At 42.8% G+C, this 27,054-nt stretch overlaps 1 protein-coding gene across 1 annotated transcript in view; it reads right to left on the reverse strand.

Annotated features, from left to right (window-relative positions):
• The window catches only part of igsf21a (immunoglobin superfamily, member 21a), a 348,063-nt gene that overhangs the window by 166,586 nt on the left and 154,423 nt on the right, over window positions 1-27,054 (reverse strand). Inside the window, exon 4 of the mRNA XM_069918989.1 lies at window positions 6,056-6,174. Within this exon, the coding sequence (XP_069775090.1) occupies window positions 6,056-6,174 (119 nt within the window). The remainder of the gene's footprint in view (window positions 1-6,055; window positions 6,175-27,054) is intronic.

A 27,054-nucleotide genomic window follows, 5' to 3' on the forward strand; every position in this document is an offset into this window, starting at 1 on the left:
ACTATGACTTTACTAGGTGCATTGCTGTGTCACCCATCTTCTGCTAGAGGGCATGGAGGAGGAGATGTGGGCACAAAACCTCCATAATTACGATGAAGTCGTAGGAGTGTCTGCATGAGTGTCTCTCCACTCAGTTTTTTTCTAAAATTGATTTTAATTTCCCAGGGTGCATTTATTACCAATCTCCAAATGAATTAGACCAAATAGTTTGCCAGATTGTTTCAGAATTGACCAGTTTGTTGGGTATGGTATCATAAATAGGTGGAAGTAACAGATTACCTCCTGGAAAGACATCAGTTAACCAGATGTACTGTATTTTACAACCATCTGTCAATCCATGGCCATCACTGCTAAGGTCAGCTGTTCTTTTACAAAGAAATTAAATGAATTTAACTTCCACAGCTGCCATGGTGGGGTTTAAAACTCCAGTCTCTGTTTCATTGTTCAATTTCTTAGTGTTGCACCATTACAGCAATGCTCTTGCCGGTGCACGACCCGGTAAATGAGAATGTTCTGATTCACTGAGAAGGTCATGGGCCTCGTGGAATACCAACAGTGTGATATATTGCTTGTGCAGAGAAGCCCACAGCAGCGTTTAACATTGACTTTGCTTGAACTGGCTAGACTAGTTGTTCTTGCTCAAAATGTTGGTAATATATCTTTACCTCTTATGGACCTACTGAGTCCTGCCAGCGTTTTTTTAACTACAATCACAGCGCCTGCAGACTTCTGTGTTTCACTCCAGTTTAGTTATGACACAATAATATTAACTGGGTGAACATAAATCTGATAAAAACAGCTTCATTTTCACCCTCAACAGGTATTATGGGGGAGGGGCATTCATGACTCACGCCCACCCATATGAGTTATTGTGCCCCCACCCACCCATCCGCAGCACTAGTGTCACTGGGGTGACACCATCAGACGTGGTTTTGTTAGCACGCGTGTATGTCTGCTACGTCGGAGGGAGATGCAAGTGCGATGGCGGCACACGGAGGAGGTTCATGGCAGGTATGGCACCTGCTCTTCCCCCCCTCCCCCACCCCCCGCCCACTGCTGAGTGAGTTCTCAAAATTCAGTCTATGCATCCCTGGCCCTCCCCGCGGCTATCTCCATTAGACTTGATCTGATGCCGACTCTGATAGAGTTGTAAGAAAGTGATAATTTGTATACACTGACATGTGCAGATAGCATGGTCTGTTTTGGAGTTGTCCAGGAGGAGGCAGGATGTGCTGTTTTCCAGTCTGATACCCTACCCCTTCTCTAAGCTCCCCCATTGTCTTCCCTTCCTGCTCTCTCTCTCCAAGCTCCTTGAGCCTCTGTTTTCTGCATTCCCCAAAAGTAACCTCAATCTCTCCAAAACTCCCTGGTCTCCTTACTCGCTACACTCCCTGAATTATGAAGAAGTAAACTGACAGCATGAGAATTTGGCAGGATTACAGAATTCCTTATGACCCAAGGTGCCACTGGCACTCCACAAGCTTCCAAGCAGTAAGGCGGCAGAAGATGGCAGAGAGTGATAGTCCTGCGTAAGAAGGGCCAATGTGCGGCACAGGCCAAGTCCAGGCAGACAATCACATCTGCCCAATGCAGAGAAGATGTGGAGACCACAGAGAAATGGGCTTCAGGACAAAAATAAGCAACGCACTATAACTATAACTAAGACCACTTAGTTCTTAGTTATCCAGTTAAATTCAGAGATGTTCAGGAACATCGAGATGTTCCATTGCAACATTGTATACTGTGTCAATATCAACTGGTTTCGCATTCTACTGAGAACACCTCATAATCATTAAATGGCATGTAAATTGTGCACTAAATCTAGACTTCCTATAATATTTCATCTACGCATAAGACACATTCCACATGCTTATCATTTTTTTTAATACACAGAAATGATGGAGAAACTCATGCAGTATTTTTTATGGCAGATATGTCAGGCCTGGGCCAAGCCCCAGTCATCGGTTATGTATCTTTGCCATCAAGAATGTTGCATGAGCTGCTAAATTTCTCCAGTACTTTTGTGGATTCAATTACAATCACAGCATCTGCAGACTTTCTTGTTTAAAAGCCATTCTTTTTTTTCCTTCTTTTTACATCAGGGCAACTCTTTTGATTCGTCATTCTTATTCAGGTAACTAAAATGTTGGGAAGGCCTTCAGCCCACCTTATATACTCCACCAGATGTTACCAGGTCATTTTTATGTGGTATGCCTGGCAGGAGAAAAGCAACCTGGCACGGGAAGGAGAGGAGGAGGAGGAGGAGGAGGAGGAGGAGGAGAAATATCAATGCTGCTCAGCCTTGGGCACCTGAGGTGACTGTTGCTGGCAGCTGCAGAAACTTGTAACACTTGTTGTTGAGCTGAGCTCAGTTTGGAGGCCGTTTAAAGCTTTCTTCCCCTCCTAAGTGGTGCCAGGTTTTAGGCGCACCACTGCGTTGCTAAGGCAGAAGATTGCTTCAGATGAAAGGTCGGCAATGACGGATAAACTCTTCAACAACAGGAGCTTAGGCAACGAGTGGACGCAGATTTAGGAAAATTGGCCAAGAGAAACAGCATGTGCAGTTCCGGGGAGGAATTGAGGAAATTAAGGGTTTTTTTTTTAATGCAACGAGTTGCATTGAGCTAGTACTGAGGCAGGAAAGGGGCCCTTGGACCCTCCAGCCTGCCCTACCGTTCCATATGACCGTAGCTAACCTGCACAGGTCTCCGTTCCTCTTCTCTGTCAGTTCCCCTCTGCCAGTCTTTCAAATAAAAATCTTCCTCCTCGAGCTGGAATACACTTTCTGGAAGGGTGATGAAAACACACACTGAACTTACAAAAGAGAAATTGGATAAATAAATAAAGATTCATCTAGTCCTAAAAGGAACTGGAAGAGACTAATTGGATAGTTTGACCAAGAACTTTCTGTATGTGTGTGTGTATGTCTACATATGTGGTGATATGGTAACCTATGGCCATGTCCTCTTTTGGAATGGCCACCCTATCTCTAATTTTCTATGACAAGATATAGGAGCAAAAGTAGGCCCATTGGCCTATAGAGTCTATTCCACCACTCTAATCATGAGCTGATCCACCCACCCACTCTGCCCCACTCCCTGGCCTTCTCCCTGTTACCCTTGATGCCCTGACTAATCAAATACCTACCAATCTCTGCCTTTAATACACCCAACAATGGCTGTATGATTCTGTGGTTTAGTCAGAAGCAATATATTTGAATTTGACTGTCTCCAGAACATGTCATTATCAGTGCTAGATTGGCAGGAGTGAGGATGGGTTGCAATTCCTTCACATGCATGCTCAGTAAGAACCTTTTGGAAAATCCAGGTCAATGAATTGGAGCAGATGTGGAATGGTTTGAACCATGAAAGGTTCCGGTAAGTCATAAGAGCATTCAAGATATTGTGTTTCGAAGTTTGAGTGGTCATTTCACTGATGGGATTTGGGCAGGGCCAATGTTTACTGCCCATCCTTAATTACCCTCATGAAGATGGTGATCAGCCTCTTTATTGAACAACTACAGTCTAACAGCATGAAGGAGGACCCAGCGATGGCATTTACAGAATCTTAACTCAGAGGTGATTAAGAGAGACTGAGAGATCAAAAGAACAAAACTTCGGATGTTCAGTGGAATGGAAAAATGTTTTTTCCAATATTATTATGTGGAAGAGTGAGTGAGGAAGGAGACTCAGGTGATAAAAAAAAATAGATTTATCACTGACATTAATCTAATCCATCTTTTTCAATGTGCTTCTGATTATTTTGGCATCATCTGGAGAGGTGTGGATTCTCCACAAATAACAATTCTGTGGAATGAGGTCTGTATTTTGAGTTTGTGATCATTCAAGAGGGTGAACCCTCGCAAGGCATCAGGCCCTGATGGCGTACCTGGCAGGGTACTGAAAACCAACCAACCAACGGGAGGGTTTACGGACATTTTCAACCTCTTATTGCTGCCGTCAGAGATTCCCACCCGCGACTACCACCCAGTAGCACTAACTTCTACTGTGACGAGTAGACACTGTGGTTGAAGTAAAAACAAGAAAATGCTGGAGAATTACTTCTAACACTGGTCGATCTACTGTGATGAAAAGCTTTTGAGAGGCTGCTCATGGCCAGAATTAACAAACGCCTAAGCAAAGATCTGGACCTGCTGCAATTTGCCCTTCATTACAAGCGCTCCACAGCAGATGAAATATCGTTGGCTCTCCACTCAGCTCTGGATCACCTTGAACACAGATGACTGCTCTTCATCGACTACAGCTTGGGCTTCAACACCATTACTCCCTCAGTGCTGATCAAGAAGCTACAAACTTTAGGCCTCTGCACCCCTTTTGCAACTGGATCCTTGACTTTCACATTGGAAGTCCACAGTCAGTATGAATGAGAAACAACATCTCCTTCTCACTGATTATCAATACAGGCACACCCCAAGGATGCGTGCTTAGCCCACTGCTCTATTCATTATACCACCCATGACTGTGTGGCCAGGCACAATTCCAATGCTATTTACAAGTTTTCTGATGACACCACTATTGTCGACAGAATCACAGTCGGCAATGAGAAAGTGTACAGGAGGGAGATAGATCAGCTCATTGAATGGTCAACTTTAGCAAAACCAAGGAGATGATTGTGGACTTCAAATGGAAGTCAGGGGAACACAACCCAGTCCTCATCAAGGACTCAGTAGTGGAGAGGGTCAAGACCCCACCATCCAAGCCACACCCTCTTCACCCTGCTACCATTGGGAAAAAGGTACAGGAGCCTCAAGACGAGCACTCAACGATATAAAGACAACTTCTTCCCTGATGCCATCAGATTCCTGAATAATCAATGAACCAAAGACACGGCCTTTTTGCGCACTATTATTTTTTATTTTTTATAGTAGTGTTTTAAGATGGTTATAATATAAATGTTTGCATGGTGACGCTGCCGAAAAACATCAAAAATCATGACTTGTTCATGATAATGAATTCTGATTCTGAATTCAATTCTTGAATTATAGGGAAAATTGACCTTTCGTTCTGTTAATATGGAAATATCACTCAAAATAAAAGCAGCAGGGTTAGTATTTCCCACTGCTTTCTGACTTCACAATTCAAGTAATTCAAGCCAAAATTATAATCTGATTGCACAAGTACGTCCCAATAAAATGGTGTTCTCCAGTCCTCAGGGCAAAATATGCAGATACATAACCAGATACAGCCAGACAATGCATATGTAAGAGAAGTATTCTTATAAAAATCAATAAATATTGTTTTGTGAATATGAAAGTCTTGGGTGGTTAGTGTGAGCCGTTCCTTTGGTTGTTCAGCAGTCTCACTGCCTGTGGGAAGAAGCTGTTCGTCAGCCTGGTGGTGCTGGCTCTGATCCTCCTGGATCTCTTTCCTGACAGGAGTAGCTGATTTTGCACACCTTCTTCAGACAACGATCGTGGTAGATCACATGGATGGGAGGAGGGGGAGGAAGACTCTAGTGATCCTCTTTGCCACTCTTATGGTCCTATGGATTGACCTCCAATCCATTTCTCTGCAACAATTGTACCACACTATGATGCAGCTGGCCAGGACGCTCTCAACAGAGCTCCTGTAGAAGGTTGGCATGATGGTGGCTGGTAGTCTTGCCCACTTTAATCTTCTCAGGAAGTTCAGCCGCTGTTGGGCCTTCCTGGCAAATGAGGAGATGCTATGCATCCATGATAGGTCACAAGTGAAGTGAACTCCAAGGAACTTGGTGCTTTCCACTTTTTCCACTGCAGTGTTATTGATTTGCACAGGAGAGTGGTTATTCCTGGTCCTTCTGAAGCCTAAGATCATCTCCTTCATCTCGTCCTCATTGAAAATCCACTGGTCCTATCTGAATGGGCAGATTAGCTCCAACCTTAATTACTTAGCCTGTGCTTTCTTGCAATGTGTTGTCAACGGAATTAGCCAGGAACAGTTCTGTGCACTGTTCATTTTAATACTAGTGGGGATCCTCAGATACGTAACCGCTCTGAAACTCTCTTTCCATGCATAACAAAACTGACGGTGACCCTTGTGTCTCAGTAACTTACCCATGACATTGAGAAAGACCCGCCCATAGGCTTCCAGAAACTTCTTGCGGTTTGTCCTGTCATAGATGCCAACATGACACTCGAAAGGCCCATTATCCAAAATGCGAACTTCAGGAATGCTGTTTATAAAAATAAAATAGAAAAGAAAAGTAGAAATGTTATGTGGTTATATACATGTTCCACTAAATTAAAATACAGTTGAGTCCTTCATCGAGAGAGACAAGTCTCTGACACAGCAGTGAATTTCTACACTCTTTCTCCATCTGCACCCCCACTCCTTCACTTTTCCACAGGGGCTTACCTGAGCCGACAAGATAATTATAGTACCCTGCTTTGTAACTACCTCATGGTATCTTCAAAGATAAAGAGATATGGGACACAATAGATACTTTAACATCATTCCAGACACTTTTCAATATTACATTATGATGTGACAATTTGTTTTGCCATTTTCAGCAAATTTTGTGGAGTGCAATGGATTGGTATTCCTGCTCTGTCCTCTTGGTCTGGTCAGTATTTGGCACAGGATACCACTTGGGAGTTGCTGCCTTTGGTAACAAATATTCCTTGCAGCAGACTGTATTGAGGAAGGTAATTGCATTCAAGATTCAATGGGTGGCCATGTAATCAGATTCACCATCAGCAGAATTTGCTGAAATGCCTCTTACAGTCAGAGAAAGAGAACCAAAAGAGAGCCCCCCCCCCCCCCCCCACCCCCCCCAGAGTCAGCTTTTGTCCATGGATTTGCCTCCAGTGCTTCCACAGCCCCCACAGCCACTGAGTCCAGTCACACACTGGAAAGAATAATGTGATTGGCAAGGCTAGAGAAGGTATGTGGTGGGTAAATGGAACACTGAACATGGCTAAAGAATAGATGGTCTTTTAGTGAGCTCTCACTCTGCTCCCAATGGCAACACATCCATATTTCCTGTGCCTGATGGCCTTTATGAGTAAAATGGCAATTTTGCGCTGATTCCTGTTTGGAGGGAAAGGTCCCGAAGTGCAGTGAACTTTTCACATGGGAGCATAAGAGGCAGACTGCTCATTCCTAGCTCAGGACCCAAATGTGAATAGTCAGGGCCTAACTCTGCATTCCAATGTTCCCATGGCTAGGAATTAAATATCTTGACACTTGCCTGGATGCTCGTGCACTGCAGTTGAGTCTTAAGTATTACTGAGTGATTATTTCTGCTTTACATGTACAGCGATTGTTTAAAATGCAAATCAGCACCATGGCCACTTTCCAGCAGCCTTGCTAACTGTTCGATTTAAAACCAGTTTTGTGGGACAGCAGGCTGGACAATCAATTCTCAAAGTTAAGAGTGACCAATTTACAACACCCTGATTGTTTGGTTACAAATATGAATATTCAGAACACTGGAATTATTATGGAACAAGTAGGCTATCCCTTCATCAAATTGTCAGATCTACCTGTCCATCTATATCACATTTATCATCAGGTCAAATTCACTCTGAGACAACTACCTCTCTAGGCCCACAAGGAAGTGAAGTTTCAGTCAACAAAATGCATAAAGTGGCATAATCTGATCTAAATGTTGGGCTCAACAGCAACTTTACATTGCTGATATTTTCTTGACAATAGTCTTGGTTGGACGTGTGAAAAATTAAAAAAGACTACATATGTTGAAAAAGAAATGGGGTTAATTTCTCGGGTCTGAGACCCTTCGTTGTTGGCCGAGCTTCTGAGTTATGAAAAATAGCATTTCAGTTTGCACTTGAGAACCACATCATTTGTGTCCCCTTGTGGATTGTTTGAGCGATATGGAGCAAACACAACTCCTTTTCAGAATTGAACAGCATAGAAGCTTGTGGGTACCCAGCCAATCCTTTGCATTGGTTGACAACCTGCTTTCTTCCTGATTGCTCCCAGATTTAAGTGGTTGCGAACTGGAATTCTCACTCTGTGAGGATGCTGGAAGCAGAAACGATCAATGAAATAACTTTCAAAAGAACCTTGTAGGTCAATGTGGATTGTTCTGGAGATAGCTAATTTGATTTTGATGACTAAATTGCTTCCTTTCTGGGCTTTATAACTCCAAGACTTCACTGAAGTGCTCTTTTAAGTGGATAGTTTATTCAGATTTCTTGACCTCTGTCAAGGACTGCTCATTCTCTTGGTTGATGGCCAGCTTCTCCCAGGCAGGGGCACTGTGGTTATGAAGGACAGCAGCCATGCACTTGAAAGGCCTGTTGCTACTAGCTCTCTGCCTTAGTACATCATCAGCACTCAGGATGGAAAGCCAAGACTCTCTAAATCTTGTAGGAGGGCAAGATAAAGTATTTCAACGATATTTGTCTTTTATATAGATTCTGCTGGGTATCCCTTCATCCCCCAAGGGTGGTACGGTTAGCATAGCGTTTAGTGCAATGCTGTTGTAGCGCCAGTAATCGGGTCCGGGTTTTGAATCCCGAACTGTCTGTAAGGAGTTTGTACATTCTCCCCATGTCTGCTTGTGTGTATTCTGAATTCCTTCAACCGTTCAAAAATGTACAGGGGATGTATATTTGGCCGGCATGGGCTCCTGGGCCAAAAGAGTCTGTTCCTGTACTCTATATCTATATGACTAATTTTTTTTTTAATTAACTGCTCTGTTCATCAGTCTATATTCTCTCATTCCTGGCCTCTCATCTGGATTATTAAACCAGGGGCACATCTCCCTCAGATCTGGGCCCCGAATAATCATTTTGGGAATTCCCCAGCGAGCATCCAGTCTCTGACCTATCTACAACCCATATCCCGTTCACTGTGTCTAGGAACACTTGCCCAAAAATAGAAAATTCAACCTCGTGACAATGATTGAAAAAATAGATTCTGGGATAAGACAACATGGGATCCAGGAATGGAGCAGCACAAGAGAACAGGATAAGGCTGCACAAATCCAGGAATATAGCCGCATATTTCTGGTTGAGGGCTGGAGGTGCGTATGAAGCAGGAATGGAAATGCACAGGGAAAAGGGTTGATATTACACACGAATAGGGATGGTAATATACAAGGACAAGTACAGAAGTATACAGGAGTTAGAGATAGGATTACATAGGGACAAGATGGAGCTGACCAATTCAACTAGTTATGCAGATTCTTGTTCAAAAAATTGTGTTTGATTGATACATTTGTATTGTAAATCATTTTAAACAAACAATGCATCAACGTTAATTAATGATACTCGTATCTCCAAAGATATTTCAGGAATAAATCGAAATACACATTACCAGTGAATGTAAACAAACCATACGTTAATCCAAACACACTTTATAAATACATTTGAGCTCAAGCTTGGAGTCAATCAAACTTGTAGGGCAGGTTTTATTTCTCTGCTAAATGCTGAGTAATATCATTTTTAAACAGCTGTCACAATAATTTCCCGTCGATAATTTTCGCACTTACCCCCCCCCCCCCCCCCACATAGTGGCCGTTCAAACTGGAAGGACGTTTACACTAAAATACCTGTCACTGCGTCGACGCCCTAGTCATTTAGCCCTTTGTCCTGGACCACCTGCAGTTCAGTTTAGACTGCAGGCAGTCCGCAAATTTGTCTAAGGGTGCCGCTGGAAAAATTTTGGAATGGGAATGAGTCACTCATTTCCATTCCGAACTTTTTAACACAGCCTGCATTACGGGAAATTTTTGAATATTTCCCGTTATGCAGCGGATTTGAAAAAACTATGTAAGGGACATAGAGCTTCACTGCAGAATCTATTGGATTGCAGACAGATGTCTAAGAGGTTAAAAAAAAGTAAGAATAAGTGCTTAAATCTCAAACTTTAGTAGAGTTGAAAATTAAAGCAATCACAAATGGCTCTGCCTTCATGTTCTCCTTCAAGTCACACACTATGTTATGCACAAGTCACCCCCACCCCCCACCCCCACACCTCCATGGATCTCCTCTCATACCATATAGAATCTTAGTAACATTTTTTTGAAAAAAGCAACAACTATAAAAACACCAGCAGCAACAAAAACAACAGCGTGTGCTTATAACGCATGCAGATGAAAACGTCATTGTAATTGGGTAATAAGGACAGCTTTGGTTCCAAAAGTAAATTAGTATAGTGTTTCAGCCTTTTAGGTATATGATACATGTAAGCTGGGCTTGTGAAAAGTATTTTTGTTGTTATAACTAACTACAGGGATAGTTTTATAAATAAGAATAAATTTCTGCTGAAACATTGCACAAAAGTTTTATAGATAGTCATTTTGGTCTCTCCCCCCCACCCCCCAACCTGGATGGTGTCATCCAGTGCAGTATGTACCCCACCTCTGCAACCCCACCTTAGTGATGCCAGTGTAGGACATGCAGCATCCATGGAGTGTAATGGACAGCGAGCACTGCTGTAATTGTAACTTTAGAGTCACATACAGACAAATCCAGGCAAAGGTAGCAGATTTCCTTCCCCAAAGGATATTTGTCAATTTTTACTCATACCTTGAAGAAGGGGTCAGACTCGAAACGCCATTTATATATCTTTACAACCTATGGACCTGCTGGATTTGTCCACCATCTTTGTGTTTTTAATATTAGTCAATCCTGCCCATCTCTGTTTAGAAATCATCTTTGCTTCTTACCAGCCGCCACCCAATTCTAGACTTGATTTAATCAAATGATTTGGAGCTCCCTATTTGCCTTGCTTTGATCTTGCATTGAATTCATAATTTCAAGTTTGGATTTCTAGTCCAGTAATGTAACTAAGAACTGTTGTATCCAGTGGGGTATAAGCTATCAGATTTCCAATGAGGTATTTTGGAGTCTTGGCGAACATTGAAGGAGGTTTCAATTTTTAAATGGAACAAATCTATTGAAGTGATGAGGTTCACGAAACAAGGCCAGGACTATTGCCAGGGGAAGCATTATTCTAAAGATCAATTAATGCTGAGAGGTGGAAATTGTTGGTTAGAATTGTCAGCCAGAAGCATGTCCTTGAATAATAAATGCCTATAAATAGAGATGTTCACTGATAAATTCACAATATTCAATTCCTTAGCAAAGTAAGACCAAGGCCAAAGTCAAGCTTGGGTTGATAGCAGCAAGTAATATTATCACGAAAGAGCAGAGAATAACGAATAAAATAATTTAACCCATCCTTGGCATTTACAGTTCAACTCCGATCAGCACCTACCCAGGGTAATGGCCTGAATACGCCAGAGATTGTCTCATCTTGGAAGGTAAGCAGGCTCAGGACTGGTCAGTACTTGGAGGGGAGACTGCCGAGGAACACCAGATGCTGTAGGTTTCTGTGAGGGACACTGGACAAAGTGGCAACTATCTGCCTGGTTCACGGTAGACAAAATTTAAAAATTTCATGTATGTTACACGTAGTATTACGTGACATAATGGATCCTTTACCATTTATCCAAAATGGTCAGGACTGGACCTATTTCGGATGACTGAACTTTTCGGATAACTGGTAATTTTTTAACAAACAGCCCAGTAGCAACAGCAAATCACTTGTATCAATGTTTAAACAACACAAACAACAAGGGAAGGCTTTTTAAGCATTAAAATAATGATTAATTCTCACCAAAACCACCATTGATCCCCTACACATCCCCACCACTGCTGCCGAACCCCGGGGAAGCTTCCAGGCCGGTGGAACACTCACTGGTGAGACTCACTGGTGTCTCCCTGTAGGCTCATTCCGGCTAGGGCTTTTCCCGTTTCGCGTCCTGGTTCTCAATGTTGGAGGCCGACACAGACCCAGTCTTCGCCTGTGCACACCCCCCCCCCCCCAACAACCGCTGCCGCCAATCACTGACACCTCCCCACCGAGGTCACATTCCTGCCCGGGACAATGAAGTCCTGCTCCTGCCCGGGAGGCTGTTCTCCTTGAGGACAATGGGACAAGGGATTCTTCCAACCGCTTGTGGCTGCGAGACAGTTGCACACAGTTTGAGAGGGAGAGTTGAAGAGAAAAGACAATAGGGGAAGGTAAAGAAGAAATGGAATGAGACAGAGGAGGGAGTAACCTAAAATGAGAACAATCGTCATTCTGATTTCATGTCGGGTGAATTTTTTTTCAACCTGCGAGGTCAATTGGGCTCAGAAAATATTTTGGTTGAAGGAGGATTTCTGATATCCTTATTTATTTGAAAATTTTCAGAGGCGAACGGACATCACTTCTGGTCCAAAGTTTTAGATAAATGAGGATTTAGGATAATCCAATTTCAGATAATCAGAGTTGTACTATAAATAGCTTCACCATCATGTATCTGTTCATCAACCTCCTTGGTGCGGGAGTTGGGGAGGCAGGTTATTATTGAACAGAAGGATAACTGCTCCTCTTCCATTGTCTCCTTTCTCCAAATCAAATTCAGTAGCCATGGGCACTCGTAATGGTCTTGGCTACACACAAAAGGCCCCTCAACTCTTCCTCCTCTATATTGATGATAAAATTGTCAACTTCATTCACTTTGCTGTCGTCTTCCACCCTGATCTCAAATTCACCAGGTCCATCTCCAGCAACATTCTTGATCTCTCTGTTTCCACCTTGGGAGACAAACTTTCACAGACTTTCTCTCAATTTCTCCATCCCAATCGTATCTGTTCCCACCAGTCCAGATCTTCCGAAATGTCCTCCTCTTCTCCATCTCCCACTCATCTGCCCTGGCTTCCTCTGGCCCAGATGCAACAAACACAGAATCCCCCTCATTCTAACCTACAACCCTACCAGCCTCCTCATTCAACAAATTATTCTCCGTTCCCACGCAATGCAAAGGACAGGAAAAGCTACTGAGAGTTGTGAACTCAGCTGGTGAAGTGACTGGGAACATCACAACCCACAGGTCCTAACTTGTAACTGCATAGCCAGTCAATTAAGATTATTTTATTGTCATATAATAAAACAGAAAATGTGATACTCTGGTGGCCCGCCACCGCAGAGTTTGAGACGGCACATTGCGTGGTGTGCGTGATAGTTAACAGCTGCATAAGACACTGTAACACGTCCCTTAACACAGCGAACCGGTGCGGTTGAAAGCTGGAGCAATACAAGACCAGCAGTCCTAAAATGGCGCTGGCCAAGCTGCCCAGCTAACAGATCAATAACAGGCTGGGGAAGAAGGGGATTCACATGCAAGAATGTTCCCGCCCGCTATTGTTATTCATGCAGCTGATGTCAGCCAAATGAAACAAATGGTGGGAGCTCCAACCATATAAAAGGAGCCTTTCTAGCCTCAATAAATCTCAGATCTTAACCTCCCACACTGTGAGTATGTGTGTTTCTTTGTAGCAGTCGGTTGCAATATTGAACAAAATTTCCTTTAGTCTCCCGTAAGGCAGTCAAAGCTTCGCTATCGGCAGAAATTGCCCAGGGCTTCTTTTCAATCAAAGTCCCCCCAAGAGTGGCTGAGTGTTCATAGATTTGCCTCATGCAGTTCTGCTGCCTCCACAGCCACCCAACCTTCAGTCCAAACCATCAGCAACCCAGGTCCAGATACAAAATCTGACATGATCAGGAAACCTCCAGTGCCCTCAGCAACCCCTCCGACATCGGGTACCCTTTCAGCCTATCTCGACCCAATCTCCAGCAGTTTGCAGCTTGGCGGGAGTCTCTTGATTGCAGCCCGCAGTCTTGTGGGTTCCTCACCTCAAGTCGCTAACAGCCCACCACCTGTGAGTTCTTCAGCTTCATAGATCCTGCTGTGTTCACTATCCCGTGGCTTGTCTCCTCTGCTTCTTCTTCTCAAACAAAGAGTGGTCTCCCTGTTTGCTGGTGCTCTATGGTGCTTCCCCAAAGTCTGCAACCCCTCATGGCCACAGCCATACATGGATGCCACCAGCTTGGGATCAGACGCTATGGTCACAATATTATAAAACAAACCACCATCAGCTCTTTAACAGGCCATTTAAAACCTTTTTGAAGCTGATGGCAGTCAGACTGGGTAGTTAGACCCTGTGGGGGAGGATTGTATCTCCCCTCCCCACTCTCTGTAGATCTGCTCTAGAAGCAGCGTTGCCATTACAGCAGCTCTGCAGGCATCGTCATTTTTCTTTAGAGAATGCTATTCGAAATATATCCTCATGCTTTAAGAGCTTCCTGACACTAAATGTCTAACTAACAATAACACTAACATTATTGTTACATATAAACCTTTTCTGACAGCAGTATGCAACTACCTTTACCAGAAAGACTGCATCAGTTCAAGAATGTGGCTCACCACCACTTTCTCAAGGGGATTTAGACATGGGTATAACATGGTTGGCATCCTGACTCTGAAAAATGAATGAAAAGGGAACTGAAAAATCAGCTGAGCAGAAGGAGTACAGAAGATCAAAGGTTTAGTGCTCAGAATGAGAAAGTCTCAGATAAAGCTTTGGCTTTAAAAAGGATGGGGGACATGCCATGCCCGTGAACATATACCCCAAGTCATGCAATGCCATTCTAGAACCTTGAACCTAATGTTAGGGTATAAGATGAAAAGAGATTCCTTCTGGGAAACACTCCTACTTCTCATTAATAATATATTCTCTAACTTTAATAACTGGTAGATGAAAAATTAGTCCGAGATATTCCTCTCTCCACCCTCCCCCCCACTCTTCCTCTCACTCCAGTTCTCCTCTCTGCTGGGAAAGATTTGAATGAGGGTTACACTCAAGAGTTTATTTTGAGACTGTTAGTGTTAGGAAGCTCCTGATGATATATTTTAAATAGTATCCTCCCATGGTCTCAAGCTTTAGTTCAGAAACCATTGGAGAGCAAGGAGGAACCAGGGGGAGTGGTTTCGCTCAGAATTGCTGCAGTCAAATTTAATGCCGATACATTTTGTTTGGGCACCTGTCTACATTTTGCTCACACCTTAATGAAGGGCTCAAGCCCGAAATGTTGGTTATGTACCTTTATCTTTGCTATATAGAGTACACTGTTTGACCGACTGAGTTTTGCCAGCATTTGGTTTTATTTTATTGCCCATACTATCATCTATTCATCTGGTCAGAAACCTGGCCTGGAATTGAATCCAGGAGGTAAGAACAGTAGAAATAGAACAGGAACAGGCATTTAGCCCTTTGCTTTTTCTTATTCTATAATATCTAAAACCCTATTGTGAGAGATGGGAAAATTGATCTAAAATTATGAACATGGAAGAAACTAAAGTTCATCAGTAAATGGCTGTAACCAGTTCAAACAGGATAAGCTTGGGGCTTAGGATGCAGGAAAGCAGAGTCAGCACGATTAACATAAGAATCTTCTAGTCTTTGTGACAAGACCATAAGACTAAGATAAGGAATGGTAAGGTACAATAGAATGTAGGAAGTTGAGGTAGTCTGGATCAGATAAGGGTCTCCTAGCCCTGGACAGAAGTACCAAGTCATACATTTCTAATTAGCTAACCATACACAGATTTATACATATGAAATTAGCCAACCCTAGATAGAATGAGTCAACTCTGCATATCAAGAGACTGTAGCCCCGAGAATCAGGAAGGTGTGAATAAGGACAATGACATGATGGGGCACCCACAGGATACCCCCTGGTCCTCCAAGTGTACTGAAACTGCACGTAGGCAGGAAGGATTGCCTATGCCAAACCCATCCAGGGGGCAGAAGAATGTAAGGGGGAGGGCACTCTGATACTGAAATTGACTGTATAAAAGTTGGGTGAGCCCCAGTGTAGGTGTGTATTCCCAGGGTAAGGGGAAGCACCCAACTTTGGATTGTTGTAGTAATAAATGTTCTTTGTTCTCAATTTTTGTCTCGAGCAATTTCTTTAAAGGTACTTTAATTTCTAACACTATTGATCTCTGTCTTGTATCTGCTCAGATACTGGGCCTCCATAATCCTCATAGCTACATAATACCAAAGATTTGGGTGAAGACCTTTCTTCTCACATCAGTTCTGAATAGCTGTTGGTTCTTGAGATCCCAGCCTGGAGAAACATTAAGCCTACATCTTCCCAGTCTTTACCTGTTAGAATTCTGTAACTTGCAATGAAATCGCTTCTCATTTTTCTATAGTTCTTGCACCCTGGTTGAGCTAACAGGGAATATTCAAATTCCACCCTGGTCATTTGCCAGTCAATAGATATAAAAGGATCTCATACTCACCACAATTAAGCGGGTTGCCAAAGCATTTAAACTGTTCATGCTTAATACTTTGCATAATCTCACTGAACTCCAACTGTGATCCTCATGAAGAAGAGCTTTAGTTACTGTCAGTCACTATACAGAAGAATAATTTAATACAGTAATCCCGTTTGTACAATCCCACAAAGTAATCACAAAACAATGGGCATTATCTTAAAGAACCAATGCTTCTGTTGGTAAACACATCATCTTACTTTGGAAATAAACTCATTGCAAATCTAGTCCATCAAAGCTCCAAGTGAAAGCATGAGTTCCAAATCCTGGTGCATAACTGAAAGACCTAAGATCACCCGCTTCTGATCAATTGCAGTGCCCCTGATGGAAAATCAATGCGGCAGCAACAAGTTTGGAAGGAAAAGATTCCACCACTGAAGTAAAGGTAAAGACGTAATTATTGTCATGTAATACTACGTTTAGAATGTAACAGACATGAAATTCATTAACTTTTGTCTACTGTAAGGCAGACAGAGAGTTTCCAATTTGTCCAGCACCCCTCACAGAAACCTACAGCACCTGGTGGTCCCAGGTGGTCTCCCCTCCAAGTACTGACCAGGCCTGTGCCTGCTTAGCTTCTGAGATCAGACAATCCCAAATTCCAGGTGTACTCAGGCTATTAGGTGCTGACCACCCTCCCTTGACCCTGCCTCCATTGTCCACTAGATATTCATTGAGTAAGCATGGATCAATAAGCATCTTTAGGGCTTTATCCCATCATCACCAGGAATGAGAAACACGTGAACATTTCACTGAAGTGTTTTGAAGATTAAATCATCGTGGGCTCTTTGGTCCAACTTATCCATTCCATAGAACCAGAGAACATTATGGCACAGAAAACAGACCCTTTGGGCCTTCTAGTCTCTGCCAAACAATTTTTCTGCCTAATCCTACTGACCTGCACCCAGTCCATATCGCTCTATACCCCTGCCATCCATGTACCTGGCCAAATTCTTCTTAAATGTTAAAACTGAGCCCACATTCATTAGCTCATTCCACCCTCCCACCATGCTCTGTGTGAAGAAGTTCACCTTTATTCACCCTAAACCTTTTGCCTTTCACCCATTTTTTCCAAACAAGTTAACATTCTGTCTTGTCCCATTTGCTTGCATTTGGCCCATATCCTTCTTAACTCTTTACATCCGCGTATCTGTAATTATACCTGCTTCAATGACCCTCCCCTATCAGTTCATTCCAGATAAGTTCGATCTTGTAAGTGATCCGCTGTTCCCTCTAAGCTGTGTGCATGCACACACATTTTGCAATCAGCACACAAAGGAAATTAATGAATGTACAAAAGGATAGTTACCTAAAATAATGCAGTAATTAATAATCATACTTATTGAAAGTAATCTCTTTGCTAACTGCTTCTTTTAACTAGTAAGTCGGTTAAACAAGTAGTTAATCATACTTATATTATATTAAACATGCCAATTCAGTTTTATTGGCCATGAGAGATTTTTTTTTTCTTTGGCTTGGCTTCGCGGACGAAGATTTATGGAGGGGGTAAAAAGTCCACGTCAGCTGCAGGCTCGTTTGTGGCTGACCAGTCTGATGCGGGACAGGCAGACACGATTGCAGCGGTTGCAAGGGAAAATTGGTTGGTTGGGGTTGGGTGTTGGGTTTTTCCTCCTTTGCCTTTTGTCAGTGAGGTGGGCTCTGCGGTCTTCTTCAAAGGAGGCTGCTGCCCGCCAAACTGTGAGGCGCCAAGATGCACGGTTTGAGGCGTTATCAGCCCACTGGCGGTGGTCAATGTGGCAGGCACCAAGAGATTTCTTTAGGCAGTCCTTGTACCTTTTCTTTGGTGCACCTCTGTCACGGTGGCCAGTGGAGAGCTCGCCATATTGAAACAATTTCATGTTGACATTTGGACAAGCATTCAGTGTGCACATACTTTCGTCACAGGAAAAAATTTTGCACAAGATTTTTGTGCACACTGACTACAAAATAGTACAGGGACCATTGCTCAGATCCCTCTTAAACCTCTCCGCTCTCATCTTAAACCTCTACGCTCTAGTTCCAGGATCATCCACCCTGTGATAAACAATGTGAGCATTCACTTTACCCATGCCCCTCATTATTTTATATACTAACTAAAATAAAATTTCATTTATTTTACTCCTTTTATTGTCATGTTACAAATTTAAAAGCTGAGCTGCAGAAAATATTTATTAAGAAATCATAACCCCTGCAGCACCTTAGAAATATTAATACAATATTTTCTCTACTCGAGTGTCAGCTGCTTGCCTTTGACATGTTAAATTTTCGTGACCAGGGGCTGTCTTGGAATTTAAATCTTTTCTACTCAGTGGAAGGAACCTATTCTGTTCCAAAACCCCAAAGCTCTGAGCTGGGGTCAGGCACAGGGTAAAGAGGCCTCCGTACATGTCCAATATCATTTCTCAAGCCTTATAAGGGCACACACCTGGAAATGAGTCGAGATAGACTAAAATGTTTTTTCACTTGGTTTTCCCTGCAGTTAACAGGATAAAAGGTGCCACTTGATTAACCCAAGAAACTGGGCTTGCCAGCAGGAAAGGTGCAAATAAATTACAAAAGATGAGAAAAAATTAGATAGTGCCAGTAATTCATTATTCATTCAGAAACCTGATGGTGGAGGGGAAGAAGCTGTTTGTACTGTTGGGTGTTCGTCTTCAGGCTCCTGGACCTCCTTCCTGATGGTGGCTGTGAGAAGAGGGCAAGGCCTGGGTGTGAGGGTCCTTGATGATGGAGGCTGCTTTCTTGAGACACCATCTCTCATAGATGTGCTCGATGGGAGTGAAGAATGATGCCCATGATGGCTCTGGCCAAGCTCACAACTCTCTGCAGCCTTTTCCTGTCCTGTGCATTGGCACCTCCACACCAAACAGTGATGCAACCAGTCGAAAGCTCTCCACGGTACACATGCAGAAATTTGCAAGAGTCTTCGATGGCATACCCAATCTCCTCAAACTCCTGACAAAGTGTAGCCACTGGCGAGCCTTCTTCATGATTGCCTCATCATGAAGGCCCCAGGAGAGATCTTCACAGATGTTGACATCCAGGAATTTGAAGCTCTTTACCCTTTTCACTCGATGAGGACTGGTTTGTGTTCTCCTGGTTTCCCCTTCTGGAAGTCCACAATCAGTTCCTTAGTTTTGATCACATTAAGTGCAAGTTTGTTGTTGTAGCACCAACAACTATCTAGTGAGATAGATTTTTTAAAAACTTCTGAAATATTGCTTGTAGGCCAGGTATCTTCCCTCTGAATTGAAAGGTCTGATTAAATTAGTGCAGATTGTTTAAAGTCTGAACAGATATTTGATAAATGACAAGAAACCAGAATTCCGTATTCTCTGGTGATATCCCTTCCCTTGATGTTGAATGATTACGGTGATTATAATTAGCAGATACCACAAACACCGTTGCTTTCTGTCTACTTACTATAGCTGCACCTTCCATACTCATGGCCATGTCAGGGGCCAATTGGCCAGTCATCCAATGAAGCGTGACTTGATAAATTACCAATGCATTCTACTTGTCGACTACTAGTTTACCCTCCCTTCACTGCAGTGCCCTTGCACCTGAGAGATCTTACCTCTATGCTTCCTCATTGCCATCTGTGATTCTCCCAATGACCATAGTTTCATCAGAAAATTGATAGATGGCATTTGAATTGTATCCAGCCACACAGTCATGGGTGCAGAGAGAGTAGAGCTGTGGGCAAACGCACACGTTTGTGTTGATTGTCAGCGAAGAGGGGTGGGGGGGGGGATGGAGAGGGGTGCAGAAGCCCAGGTTTTGGAGCTTAGTACTGAAGGGATGATGGTGTTGAAAGCTGAGCTGTAATCAATGAAAAGGAGCCTGATGCACGTGTAGCTGTTGCCTTGATGATCCAGTGCCAAATGGAGACCCAGTGAGTTGGCAGTAGGTGAATTGCAGTGGGTCCAGTCTTGACTTAGGTACAAGTTATTTCTGGCCATGACTAACCCCTTAAAGCACACATGTCAAACTCAGGCCCGTGGGCCAAATTTGGCCCGAGATATAATTATATTTGGCCCGCAAGATCATATCAAATATGTATTAGAGCTGGCCCACTGGCCGCCGCACCAGTATAGCGCATACACAGCTAATACTACAAATCCCAAAATGCTTTGCAAATGCGTTGGCGCCGGCCTGTCAGCCCGCTAATCGCCCCCACCTCCTCTCTTTACTTTCATTGGCATCTGTGACCTGTCGCCGAACTCACGTGTAATAAACCCCTTACGAAAAATGGCCAAACGAAAGACAGGAAACAGGACCTTTCAACACAGGTGGGAGGCAGACTATATGTTCATCATTTTAAAAGACAAACCTATTTGTCGTTGAAGCAAGTTGTTTTTTTTGACTTGTTGACTTGTGAAAAAAAATACATTTAAAAGGAGCTTAAAGGCTATAGAGAAATATTATTTATTGAATATTTTATTTCTCATTTGTTAATGCTTCTTCTGGAAAGAGTTTAACCAAAACTATTATTAAACATTTATTTTAATAAGAAAAAGTTTAACATTACATATGTTGAAAGAAGAGAAAACATGCAGATGTTGTTGAAAATTTTCAATAAATATTTAGTTTGGCCCACGACTTAGTCCAAGTTTTTAATTTGGCCCTCTGTGAATTTGAGCTTGACACCCCTGCCTTAAAGCATCTCATCATGGTAGATGTGCGATAATTATTGAGGCATCTCTACTCTTCTTGGGCATTTCTGAAGCAAGTGGAAAACCTCCGAAGGCAGCAACGAGAGACTGAAGTGTCTGTGAACATTCTGCCTCAATGGCTGGCACAGCTTTTCAGTCACCCTGCCAGGGACGCCATCAGGGTCCGATGCCTTGCAAGGGCTCGTCCTCTTGAAAGGTGTTCTGACATTGGCCTTAGAAAAAGATATCACAGGGTCACCAGCCTCTGCAAGGATTCTCTTTGGTCTGTTTGAATTCTCTTTTTCAAAGTGGGCATAGAAGGTGTTCAGCTCATTGGGTAATGAAGCATCACAGCCATTGATGATGTTAGGCTTTGCCTTGTAAAATGAAATGGCCTACAAGCCCTGCCATAGCTGGCGAGTATCAGACAAAAAAAACCCAATCCAGCACATTAATCTTTTATAAAGGAGAGGCTATTGTGGTGCCTGCTATTATATTGTGGTTACAATAATCTGTGGCTTTTCATGATACACATCGATGAAATTCATCGCACAGTTATGAATAGGCTCCAAATGTCCAAGCTCTGTCCCAAAGCCTTTGGAAATGCTTTTGAGTTGGAAACCATTAGAAAAGCACTTCATCTGTCCAAACAAAGAAAGAGCTGGTACAAGCAAAATATGGCTGTGTGTCAAGGAGCAGTTTGTTTACACGTGACATGTTGAGTCAACATTGTGTGGGTTAATTTCAACAAAGCACCCCAGATGCAGGTAAATCTTTTGAGTTTACAGACATAAATCTACTATTGAAAGCAACTTCTCGCCTGAAAGTATTGACACCTAGTGTAACCTTTGAAATTGTGATCACCTTGAGTCAAAGTTGCGATTTTCTATCAGATTACAATTACCGCGAAGATCTATAAATTGTGCCACTGGAACGGAATGGAACAGCTGAAGTCCTGTTTGCTTTGATCAGGGGAGGATGGAGTGCTAAGTACAGGGTACAGCATTAATTCAAAAGGAAAACTGCAATTACGGCTACCAGCGATGTACCTCAGAGATAAGATCTCTCAGGTCCAAGGGTACTACAGTGAAGGGAGGGTAACCTAGTCAGTCACAAGTAGACATTGGGAAGAATGCATTGGTCATTTACCAAGTCAAGCTTCATTGGATGACAGGTCAATTGGCCCCAGACATGGCCATGAGTATGGAAGGTGCATCTATAGTAAGTAGACAGAAAGCAACGGTGACGGTGTTTGTGGTATCTGCTAATTATAATCACCGAAATCATTCAACATCAAGGGAAGGGATATCATCAGAGAATACGGAATTCTGGTTTCTTGTCATTTATCAAATATCTGGTTCAGACTTTAGACAATCTGCATTAATTTAATCAATGCAGAGGGAAGATACCCAGCTTACAAGCAATATTTCAGAAGTTAAAAAAACAATCTTGGAGTGAAATCATTTTCGTTTTTGATCGTGTGTTCCACGTTTGGGAGATGCAATGTTAGCAGTGTTAGAGACAGAAAGGCCCTGACTGGTTAATTTTATCCCAAAACTAACATCGTCTTTCAAAATTCAGGTTAAAAATCATTTCGCAAAAAAAAACAAGTTGATGCCATACTATTGAGGGAGGGTGTTGGAGCCTGAAATGACATTCCATTGCCGAGAAATGGCTGTTGATGATATCGGGGGTGGGGGGGGGGGGGGGGGGGGGAACGAGGTTTTAATTGTTTTCTGGTATTTCTCTCTGTTTGCAAGTCACTGATCCATTTCACTGTAAAATAACAAAGGATCCTCAGTCTAACATAAAGGACATGTTTCAGCAAGTTATGCTAAATTTTTATAATAATGCAACAAGAATCTCATATTATTATAATGTCAATGTCTATATTATTGTTACACTATTCCTTTCATTTTTATGCATTATTACATATTTTTTTAATGAAAAAAGAAATAAAGGACACAATACATCAAAAGTGCTTCCGCTGCTTGTTACACTTCAAGCGTTGCATTTAGATGTTAATCCACAGCAGTACTTCAGATATTTGCGAAATTTTACGACAGTACTATTAGTTTGTTTGTTTTGTTGTCACAAAATCTGTTGAAAAGGGAACTGACCCAGGGAGGCAGTAATTCCTCTGGGTCTGTTATGAATTAAATATATCTTTCTCAGAGTGTTACCTGTTCACTTTGCTGCTTATCTCAGCACGCATCACATCCTGCTGGGAATGAAATGGTGCAAATCTGAATGCAAGTTTCAAACAAATGTTTATTTGAAGATTATTCCGAGGCACTCCTGTCTTACTCTCCCACTATTCTATCTCCTTGACAAGGCAGTAATTGCAGGTAAGAATGTAAGTGCAGCAGAACAGGGAATGCCGATTCTGAAACCTACCAATGAAATACTAGCCCATGACAGAGCTGGCAGTACCTTTGGCTTTGCTGGAAAATTAAGGGTTGTTTCAAATCCCTTTCCAGAAGCTGGAGAAAAAAAATACTTGCCCGACAATGTGCTACAGCTCTGGGGTGATTTTGAATACAACATTAAATGGAGACCCCCCCCTTCTGTTTTTCCATGTGTATTTAAGACATCACCTGACATAATTTCAAGGAAAAACAATGGAATTTGTCCCTGGTATCCTGGCCAATGCTCACCAATAATATGATCATTAGGTCATTTCTCGACACATCAGTTTGCTATGCACAAACTGGAACATTTCCAAATCTTGTGTTAATTATTCACCTACGGAAGTTGAAGTGTCGCTGACAAAAATGAGGAGACTTCATTAAATAGGCAGAAGATTCCACTTATTGTCCAATGTGGGCAATCTCAGATATAAATAGTGTCCTCTGATACTTCGTGCATGGTGCAATGACAAGAGTTGACACTAAGACACAATCAGGCCATGTGAGATTTGGTTCTCTTTCTTTATCTGTTCTGTGGTGTTTGTACAGAGAAGTTAATTCTGAGGCTTTCACAAGGCATTGATGACAAGATGAAAGCAAATCATCCTCTGTGAGTGCCAGAGATGCGTAGAGCCAACAATACCAGATGTGAGTGAATTGTTAGCTTTTATTCAGTGCAGTCTTAATGTATAGCAGATAACATTGAGAAATGCACAAGCTGTACCATATCAGACAGCTGGAAATGATTAGCTTTTTTACCATGGATGCAATGAGGGCTAATTTTAGCAGGGTTTTAAAGCCATTTTAAACACTATCTGCCTGCTGTAAACTATATTTCAACTGTAATCCACAGGAGATCACTCAGTAAATGCCTCATCATAATTGCATATAAAAAATATGGATAGCTGTGAGTTATTGCACAGTAGGAATCTAATCAAAGGTTCAGCAGAGGTTCCAGGCCCTAGGAATGATCCATAACCATTGCAGAACAGTAAGAATAGATTATAGCCTTAAACTCATTCCTTGTAATCTTTTCCTATTTGAAGCATTTTTATCGTGCTCATTTTTTTCTGGTATTTATTTGCATTTATGGTAGTTCGTGAGGAAACAACTATTGCTGTGAGAGGAATTCCCTACTTTGAAATTAGATCATGTTGATGAGAAGAACCCTTGGAAATTGAACTGTTTATATAAGAGGGATCATTCTCAGAAAGAGACTGTTTCTAAAAGGGTCCCTTCTATTTTGACATCAGACTATTGAAATTTAATGCGTGTACTTGCGGCTCTCTGGGTTCAGTCGTGAGGGTTGGGGGTTCTAATTCTATAATGCAACAACTCATATCAAAATGTACTTTATGCATAATAATGGGACAGCGCCGATAGCGTAGTGGTTAGTCCAATGTTTTACTACAGCTACCTGGGCTCGAATCCCACGCTGTCTGTTTGTACATTCTCCCCGTGTTTGTGTGGATTTCCTCTGCGTGCTCCGGTTTCCTCCCACCTTTCTAATGACTCAGGGTTGTGGGTAATTGGGTGGCACAGGCTTGTAAGCTGGAAGGCCCTGTTACTGTGTTGTATGTCTAAATTACACTAATGTATACAGGAAATACAACTGGTGCATTTTTTTTTGCCGTGCTCATCCTACTATCAGATCTGCCAAGCAATTTAATCAAGCTTTTTAGGGCAGTACTGATGGGGTCATTGTTTACTGGATGAGACAGTAGACAAACCTACAGATAGAACACATTTAACTCAAAGTAAACAATCATTAAAAGGGTGGGTGAGTCTACAGCAAAGGTAATTTTCCAGCTTTCATGCATAAAAATTGGCCTAGCTTCATATCCCAGCATATCGTGAGGAATCAATAGTCTTTTCAATAAACATTGAAAGTCAAAAGTGCTGAAAGGTCTGTTTCTTTCTCTGAAACTCAGAGTTCTTAGCTGTTAAAAACGAACACGCAGATCCACAGCAGGTTTGGGTCAGCCGCATTAAGATTTATCACCGAATGCTCGAGTGATTGCTGCAGCCCCGCTCAAAGAGCACAGAACTCTTCGCATCGAAACCCTTTTGCTTGGTACGGCACACAAAAGTGCTGGAGAAACTCAGCAGATCACGCAACATCCATGGGAAGTCAAGGGCAGTCGGTATTTTGGACCTCAGCCCTTTCACGTCACAGGAAGGACTCAGACCCAAAATGCAGGAAAGATCAGGCCCAAAACGTCGACTGCCTTTTGCTTCCTATGGACGCTGTGTGACCTGCTGAGTTTCTCCAGCACTTTTGTGCACTGCACCAGACCCCAGCATCTGCAGATTTTTTGTTGCCTACCCTACCTTTGTCTGATTATGAGTCCAAAGCCAAATAAAATGGTATTTCTTCAATGACAATAGACTGGCTCACTTGGTTAAACAAGGAGACTGCAGGTCAGTGGGACTAGCGGAAGGATGTTTTGGCACAGACTAGAAGGGCCGAATGGGCCATTTTCTGTGTTGTCGTTTTCTATGGTCCTATGTTGGAGAACTGGAACAATTCTCAAAAGCGCTGGAGGAACTCAGCAGGATTTGCAGCATCCATGGAAAGCAAAGGCCATCGATGCTTTGGACCTGAGCACTTCCACCAGGGATGTCAAAGACTGGCTCAATAAGGAGGCAGGTGTAAGGGTGCAGGAGCACAGGCTGACAGATGAATCCCAGTGGGGAGAGAAAGAAAGGAGCTGAGAGGTGATAGGGAGAGGAGGCAGAGGGCTGATTGGAGGAAGAAAGGAAGAGGGTGGGAAACTGGAGGAAGGAAAGGAGATGTGACATGGAGAGGTAGGGGAAGAAAATTAGTCAGAGGGATGTGGGGGGAGATAAAAGGGGAGGGGGTTACCAGAAATTGGAGGTCAACATTAATGTCATCTGGTTGGAGACTGCCGCAACGGAATACAAGGTGTAGTTCCACAAATTATGAGTAGTCTTAACCTGGCAGTACATGAGGCCGTGTGGGAATGAGATGTGGAACTGAAGTGGCTGGTCATCCATCCTCACTCCTTTCCTTTCATAAGGACTTCAGAAATAGGAGCAGGAGTCAGCCATCTGGCTGAACAGATCATTGACTTATCTCCACCTACCTTGCCTTTTCCCTATATCCCTTAATTCCCCTACCATGTTAACAACCTTGTCTTAAATATGTTTACTGAGGTAGCCTTCACTGCATCAATTGGCAGTGAATTCCACCACCCTCTGGGAAAAGCAGTTCCTCCAAATCCTAGTTTTAGTCTCCCATCTCCCCCACCAATGGAAACAACTTACCTACCTCCATGACTTATCCATGACTTTCAGAATTTTATGCATTTCCATAAGATTCCCTTATTCTTCTTAATTCTAGTGAGTACAGTCCCAGAGAGTCCCTTCTCTTACCTGTGCCTATACCCCATATCCTTCAGCTCGCTACCACCTTCTTGTCCTTCTTCCTATCAGAGAGCATCATTCTCAGCCCTCCACCCTTTGCCCGTTCTACCTCCATCCACCTATCACCTGTTCCTCTTCACTCCCTTCCCATCCCCCCACATTTTCAATCGGGTATTTGCTGAACTCTACTTTTGATTAATGAAGGAAACGTCAACAGCTTAATCCTCTCCATGGATGCTGCACGACAACCTGGTCCACTAAATTGACCGAATGATTTACTGCAAACACTATTAAGGGCGACATGGTTGGCTTAGCAGCTAGTGCAAGCAACATTGTTACACCTCCAGGACCGGGTTTCGAATCCCACGCTGTCAAGACTTTCTCCCCGTGTCTGCAGGGTGGGGTTTCTGGTTTCCTCCCACCATTCAAAACATACCGGAGGTTGTAGGTGGGTAATT

This window comes from Narcine bancroftii, chromosome 2 (genome assembly GCF_036971445.1).
Source record: "Narcine bancroftii isolate sNarBan1 chromosome 2, sNarBan1.hap1, whole genome shotgun sequence".
Taxonomy (NCBI): Eukaryota; Metazoa; Chordata; class Chondrichthyes; order Torpediniformes; family Narcinidae; genus Narcine; species Narcine bancroftii.